The sequence below is a fragment of the Phanerochaete carnosa genome (assembly GCF_000300595.1).
Source record: "Phanerochaete carnosa HHB-10118-sp unplaced genomic scaffold PHACAscaffold_123, whole genome shotgun sequence".
Classification (NCBI taxonomy): domain Eukaryota; kingdom Fungi; phylum Basidiomycota; class Agaricomycetes; order Polyporales; family Phanerochaetaceae; genus Phanerochaete; species Phanerochaete carnosa.
The window spans coordinates 1-7,446 of NW_006767750.1; the positions used below are offsets into that span (position 1 = coordinate 1).

At 54.1% G+C, this 7,446-nt stretch overlaps 2 protein-coding genes across 2 annotated transcripts; both read left to right on the forward strand.

The window, feature by feature from the left end:
• Positions 1 to 931: 931 nt before the first annotated feature.
• On the forward strand, positions 932 to 1,657 carry PHACADRAFT_107707 (uncharacterized protein; the record flags this gene model as incomplete). Its single annotated transcript, XM_007402368.1, is given in 2 exon segments — positions 932 to 1,229; positions 1,242 to 1,657. 2 exon segments carry the CDS (start codon positions 932 to 934, stop codon positions 1,655 to 1,657), a joined length of 714 nt encoding a protein of 237 aa, XP_007402430.1.
• Positions 1,658 to 3,110: 1,453 nt separating this feature from the next.
• On the forward strand, positions 3,111 to 7,391 carry PHACADRAFT_202111 (uncharacterized protein; the record flags this gene model as incomplete). Its single annotated transcript, XM_007402369.1, has 11 exons — positions 3,111 to 3,524; positions 3,577 to 3,796; positions 3,864 to 4,049; positions 4,106 to 4,621; positions 4,977 to 5,203; positions 5,261 to 5,482; positions 5,549 to 5,956; positions 6,303 to 6,800; positions 6,872 to 7,045; positions 7,096 to 7,276; positions 7,333 to 7,391. Coding segments are annotated over 11 exons (3,105 nt in total), but the record flags the coding sequence as incomplete, so codon positions are not given.
• Between the last annotated feature and the right edge of the window lie 55 nt (positions 7,392 to 7,446).

A 7,446-nucleotide genomic window follows, 5' to 3' on the forward strand; every position in this document is an offset into this window, starting at 1 on the left:
GAGTGGTACAGTGTTGGCGTCATAAAGCAGCCGATTGGAGACCTTGAGGCCGCGAGCTACTGCGAGCAAGGGCATGGGAATGATCCAGATAATTAGATAGCGGAGTTTAAGATGAGCTGCAATACACCCCGCTCTTCTCTTGCCGCTCTCCCGGGAACACAGTCTTTTCACCACTCAAGGAATGCACGTAAATCGGATTTTATACAATGCTGACTGATAGTGCCCGCCACTGGCGACCACGCATCGCCTCGCAAAGCCAAACATGATTTGTTGCTGCTGCTCAAATGTGGTCGCCATTGGCAGTCGCTCTATGTCGGCGGCAACACTACGCCATCATACATGTACATTTAATTAATTCACGTACTGTAATTCAGCCGTTATTAACGATCGTCTGCGACCTGCGAAGATGCGCTGCTCATGCGCGTGGCGGCTGCTTACTTCCGATTGGGAAAATCAAAGAATACGCCACAGTGTTCTCGGCCGGTGCAGGGCGACCAGTGGAGGTATGTTTCTTACACCTGTGGATCAAGCTGCGATGTTTGTTGTCACTGTACAGATGCAGTCAACACCGCTTAAATACGGTTTACTGAGTAATAACACGGGACACGGCGAACGCTGGTGGCGTGTGCTGGTGCTACCCTCTGCATCTATGCTTTGACAGAGCCAGGAACAGGCGCGTTGTTTAGTTCGTGTGCGAGTGGCGTCTACGGCTCGCGCTGATTGTGGCTGCCACTAGTGCTCGCCACTGCTACCATACGCTTAATATTACGTGGTTTTCACAATTTTTTCTCAGCCGCTCTTGCTTATCATTCCTTGTCGTGCTTCGCCCATCATGTCCGTCACCTCGACCCTTGATTTCTTTTTCTCCCCGAGTATATACATACTGCCGTCCCGTGATATATTTTCCCTATTTTCTGTTCTACTCACAAGTATGCAAGCCGTTCGCTCTCTTCGCCCGCTGCCTTTCACTCCTTTCGATGCCGATGTCCAGCTTGGCTGGTCTCCTTCCGCCGATCGACCGAGTTTTGACTGGTGGCCTGGAGTCACTCGTCGCATCAAGTGCCACAACCGCGTGGAATACGACGCAATGCACGCGTTCATCGACTCTCGCACTCTTTCCCAGCGAGCACAGTCACACGACATTTCCACTACCTCAGGACTCGGTTTTCAGCGTGTTTATGTCGACACCTATCTCAGTCAATATGAGAATGTCTTTGCCAAACTGGACGGTAGTTGGTGAGGGCTCCTGTGCGAAGGAGACTTCATATCCCTATGGATGGGCCGCTGCCGCTCTCGCCCTCAGCGCACATGGATCAACTTAGTGGGGCAGATAGTTCGATTCAAGGTGTTCTGGGATGGTCATGTCACAGTTGAAGTCTGTGGATCACGTGTCGGCTGGGAACTCACCGTATTCCTTACCTTCCGCATTCGTGACATCTCACCGCCATCTGCCATTGCTTCTCCGGCATGGAAGTGGACTGCCACTCCGTGCACAAAATATATCAGACGTCCTGCCCCGCTTCCTCTGCCCCCGCGCCAACAAGCCTTACAGCCCACGACGGCTTCCGATCACGCTGAGCACGCCGCGCTCGCTTCCTCAGGCGCTGTCTTCGACATGGAAGTATTCGGTGTTGCACCTGCGTTCAGGCTACACTAATAGCACCAATCGTACGTTCTCTGGGTTCGACTTTTGTTATTGGTCTCACGTGTCTTACCAGGATTACTCGACTTCTTATTCATGTCGTACAAATCACGCTCTTTTATTTTGCCCGCCTTTTCTCATAGTTCATAGTTTATAGGTTTCTATCTGCTTGCTTGGACTGAGTGCTTGCTTATATCAGTGCTATTCCATCTAATAACTTTTGGCCGCTAGTTTGTACGTCGGTGTTTATCAAATTTACCCCTCACACCGGTGGTGGATGAAGCCCGGTTACTGAAACTAGTCCGCAAGCTATATATTGCGCCAAAGGCAGTTAATATTGCCTACTATCTCTTGCTATTCGCTGTGAGCCGTGTAATGGTGACAATCCTGGGTACCAGGCTACATTTGATGCTGTTGATTCACAGCAGAGTGCTGGTCAGCGGCAAGCAAGGTCGTGTCATCAGCTGATGAGATGGCCGCAACAAGTAAATGATGCCTGTGGTAAGGATTACAATGTTGGCGTTGTCGGCCAGGAAGCAGAGCTGAACCCCGCCAAATTTACGGTCCCGCACCGGATGACTAAGTCACAGGATTCGCGCCGTGGCAGCATGGTCGCCGGTGGCGGCCAGAACGCGCCAGTGTCTTGAATGAATGGGTCTGCTGACATTTGACAACGACTGTGCATTTTGTGGTTGCCGCTGGCGGCCAGAGCGGGCATACAGCTCGGCTTTGGTGGCGTCACTGCGCTGTACGGCCACCACTAGCGAGCACACCCCGTCGATCTCTAGTCCTCGTCGGTCCGTTGGCCATTGGCTGTGCCTGTACGCGGTGTGGTCGCCGCTGGCGAGCGGAGCGCATACGCAGACCGGTGAAGCCGATCCGTTAGTGACCGAGTGCCACGCTATCAGCACTAGCAGGAAGAGCACGTCGCCATCCTGGCTACACGAGTCGCTAGCGCTTCATTGAGCACGTGTGTTATGCGGCTGCCGCTAGCGAGTAGATCGTATGTCCCGATCGGAGTTGCCGGTCTCTATAAAGAGCTTAGCAGACGGCATGTGCCTTTTCATTTGCGCCTGCCGTCTAAGGGACGAAACATGCACGCGATGATTGGCTGCTCACCTGTGATAAGCAGCGCGTGGTCGTTGCGCAGTGCGCCCGCCAGCGGCGACCGGTCTTATCTTGTCTCCAAATCAGCTAGCCGTCGCAGATCATCCCGCTTAATGATGGTGGCGCAATTCTGTCACAGTCTACCGGCTGCTTCAACGTGCAGGGTGTTTGCTTCTCTCAACAATCCATATTACTCCCGAGCTAGAAGCGACACATGCTAGAGAAAGTTTATGATCAGCCGAGATCTGTCCTCGAGGCAGTTGCCTGGGGGTTATATAGAACTGGCTGGGTGGTTACGTGGCTTTGCTACACATCCTCCTCAGCTCTGTAAATCGTCGACAGCAACAGCAACAGCAACAACATGGGCGCAACGTGGGCTTTGTTCTTGATTTTCGCCTTGCCGTGGGACAAGAATGTTTGGCAGCAGAAGAGTGGGGTTGCGGTGCCAATCTGGGAGGACAACCATGACCCCGCTCTCGACATGGTCGTGAGCACGGCGCAGAAGGCCGCTATCAAGGACTTCGTCGAGCGGGTGCGGGGTGCCAAGGGCAAAGACGAAGCGGAGGCTATCTGGGGTTGCCGCTCGAAGGGCAAGGGCAAGAACAACAAGGAGGGGGACGAGCACGCTCGTAAAACAATCCAAATATGGCAGAAGAAGGTGACGTCGCAGAGTACGTGGTCGGTTGGGGCGATTGTTCAGGAGGTACTTGATGACGCCCGGGTTGGCTATTGGGAGCATCTCAAGCAGTCTGACGACCCGCGGGACATTGACAGCGTACGTCTGATTTCTGCACGTAGCGTTATTGACAGTCACGACTCTTTATTAGGTCGACGTCGACATCAAAATGATCGCTGGGCAGGTCCAAGCTACGTTGTTCGAAAAGCTCCTCGACGAAGAGTACGCCGGAAAGACGATCTTCAACATCAAAGAGAGGGAGTGGGTGATCGCGCTGCTCACTGTCATTCTCTCCAGACAGAAGACGCACGCCAAGCGAGCCCTCAAGACAATCATCTCGCTCGAGGAAACTGTCGCTGCGTCTGAGAACCGTGCGTGGTTACTTGTTAATCGCGGCACATCTGAATTTGACCGATACCATGTGACACTGCGTTTCAGAGCTCAAAAATCGTTCACTCAAGCAGAGCGAGATTTCGAAGACTCTCCGCGTTTTCACACGGAGCAGCAATCGCCTGATTAAGGCCCGTCTCCAAACCCGCCGCGAAGAGGACATTGAGAAGAACGAGAAGCTGTCAGATGTTCTCAGAGCGGTGCAGAGTTCCATGGAGGGCAAACACAGCAGCGGTTCGACCGACCTCTTTTGTGTTTGATTAAAAGTAGCTGACTCCGTTAATTTTAAGCCCTCTCAAGTGACACGCACCGTCTTATTGTGCAGATGATGAGCCAGGAGGCGGTCGACGACATCGAGAACGAGATCAATGACGCGCTGGACCACTACAAGAAGGACGGCGAGGACTTGCCGTTCGCTGAAGGGGACCGGGCAATCCTTGCGGACTGGAACCTCGACGCCGAGCTCAAACACCTCACGCACAAGAACCCTACGGAGCTCTGGCAGTACTTGGGAATCATGGATGAAAAGCTCGTGCCGCTGTCAGACTGGCGCGATCCTTATCTTCTGTATACGACATGGACAAACCACCTGGAATGCCCCGAGGAGCGTAAGCTCCCCTGCAACCTCAAATGGCACCAACTTGTCGGACTCTGCAGGCTTGTGGAGGCCGTGTTCGACAACAAGAGTCTCCTCGTCATGGATGAAGTCGGTGTCGGGAAGACGCTGCAAGTCATTGCTCTCATCGCGTATCGTATCATGTCGCTTCAGTCGATCGAGAAGAACGGCGAGCACCTCGGCGTCTTCAGTGAGTCACGTAGTCCCTTTCACTGCCGGTACATCTGCGCAAGCTCGCCCGCCAGCGGCGAGCATCAGCTACCACTTTGGGTCGCTGAAGGAAACTGTTTGTCTGGAGTAGCGGACGCGGTCGCCGCTGGCGGGCACCCCGGCATTAGTGCCCATTGCGCAGGCTGCACTACATGGCCGCATCGCAGTGCGGTCCGCTCTCCCACGGTTTACCCATCAGCGGCGGGCAGTTTCTAACTGCCCCACTGATCGAGCTCTGATTCGTTTAAGAGCCGTTAATGCGCCCGCCACTGGCGAGCAGATATTCAGAGAAACCTCATTTTCATTTTTGCATTCTAACGCTTTTACTGTGGCAGAGAACAAGACGAAGGGCACGCTCAAGGACGGGCCAGTGCTGATTGTTGTTCCACCCTCGCTCTTCAACCAATGGCTGGACGAGCTTCAACGTTGGCTCAAGTACGGCGCGGTCGACATTGTGATTTACACCGGTCAATACAATCGGAAAAAGTGTCAAGAGTGGTGGGATGCGTGGAAACAGATGTCCACGAAGCGCTTCACTCGGGTCATTCTTGCCACTCGGGCGGTATGTTTGTTTTTGTTTTCTGCTGTGTGTCCCATCAAACATACTACATCACAATAGGCTCTTTGGTCCAATGCCGCCGCCGCGGTGAAGTCGAAAGAGGACGTCGTCAGACCTGGCGACCTGCCGACGCTCTACCACACCGGAGTTGGCCTCTTCATAGCTGACGAGATCCACGACGTCCGCAATAGCAGCCAGCGGCTGAACGCATTCATTGCGATGTTGCGAGTTGTGGGTTCAGCGGTTCTTTTAACCGCGACTCTGATGGTTACTCGGCCGCAAGTGAGATTTGTGTCACATTTTCTACAGCGGTTAGTTAAATTAATTATACCATTGCGAACTTTTCAGGACCTCCTCAACATCGGCAAAATCATGCTCATCAAGCATTGCTCCTTCGCCGCCATTTGGCAGGACTTCAGGCGCAAGATCAACGCTGCCAAGCGGCAAGATAAGAGGCAGCGCGACGAGATCAGGGGAGAGGTGACTGTGGACCGCGCTCGAGCTCTTCTTGGCCGCGGCTCAGGCCCCAGCGAGCTCGACAAGGCCAACAAGGAGTGCATCCAAGACCTTCAAAAAATCTTCACTGGCTACGCGATACGGCAAACGATCGACAACCTCGACTACCAAGGAAACAAGATATGGGGCGCGGAACCGCCTTTCGACAGATACCTCTTCCTCAAGCTCAACGACGCCGATAATACGGCGATTCAGGAGCTCGCGGAGGATTCCGCCGGAGCCACCGGCTTAGAACAGAACGTGAGTACTGCGACTGCGCTGTTTGCCTGATGTCCTTTTTAGGCGACAGTGCCAACTGCTCGCTGCTAGCCAGTGGCGGCTACGGCGCGCGGGATACCCTCGCGAGCCGTGAGACGGATAGCCAAGCGGCGGTCAGGCAGTCCACTCATCCCGGCTGATGCAGTAAGCACCGTACTGTAACCGCACTGGTGGTCGCCACTGGCGGGCACTTACTGGGAGCTATGCTGCTCGGATGATTGCTCAGCGATAGTGTTCGCCCGTGGGGACAGAATTTTGTGTCCTCGCTGCACGTCCTCCTAGAATTAACTTCTCGATTTGGCTAGCTTTTTACTGACGGTATCTTCAGCGTTTCTACTTGGGGGTCAGAAAGATTCTCGCACATCCAGACTATTACCATGTGGACAAGGACATTGATAGGGTCATAACCAGGAAGGGTAAGCGGTCGGTGGCCAAGGAGCAGCACACAACGTGGCAAGGACCTCAGTCCCTCGAGGAGTACCGCGCTTCCCCATCCACGAAGCTCGACGCCACGGTCACGATTATCAAGCACCATATCATAACCCCTGGTGCTGCTCCTCTGGTCAACAGCTTTACCAACGGCAACACGATCCGGGAGGGCGATGAATTGTGGGATATTTACAACAACACGCTCATCCCGGATCGCAAGGCATTTATCTCCCGCACGTCTGAAGCGCTCCCTGAAGGACCGGATGAAGACCCGCAAAGGCAGCCTTCGCCAGAGTTGCCTCCAGACAGCGAGCAGGCCTCTCTGTGGGACACGTCGACTCCAGACAAGCTGGTGGTGTACGTGTTCTTTGCAGCGCAGCAGACGTTGCTCAGGAAGGTGGGCAGCCCGGCCGGACAATTGCGGCCTACGCAAACGTAACTAATAACTTAACCCATCCCATCCATTAGGTGCTCGAATGGGAAGGTATAACGCCCTACGTTTTGTCGGGTGGGATGTCTTCTTCCAAGCGTGCTGATGTTTTACGGGCGTTTCGTGAGCACGCGAAGCCCACCGTTCTTATCGTGACGTCGGTCGGCATTGTCGGACTCAGCCTCGATTGCGCCAACATCGTGGTGTTTTTCGTGAGTCGCTATCTGCTCCATTGGTGGCCCCAACCGTTGAATATCGGTAGTCTATCATGTGGTCTGGCCAGGACGATCGCCAGTTCATAGGGCGTGTCTGGCGCAGTCCTCAGATCAAGCCCATTATCATCTACCGTCCCCTCTCGATGGACCTCAACGAGAAGAACATGAGCAACATCGCGTTCAGCAAGGAAGAAATGCACACCCAGTTCTTTATGCCCAAATGTGTTGGTGAGTCGCCGTATGTGCGGTTATGAACAACCACTAACCATATTTCGGCAACACAGCGGACGCGATCCAGCGCGGCATCGAGAAAGCCATCGAGGAAGAGAACGAGGAGGACGAGGTCCCGCAGCTAGGGAAAGGGAAACGCAAGGCCACCAAGACGACCGAGGACACCG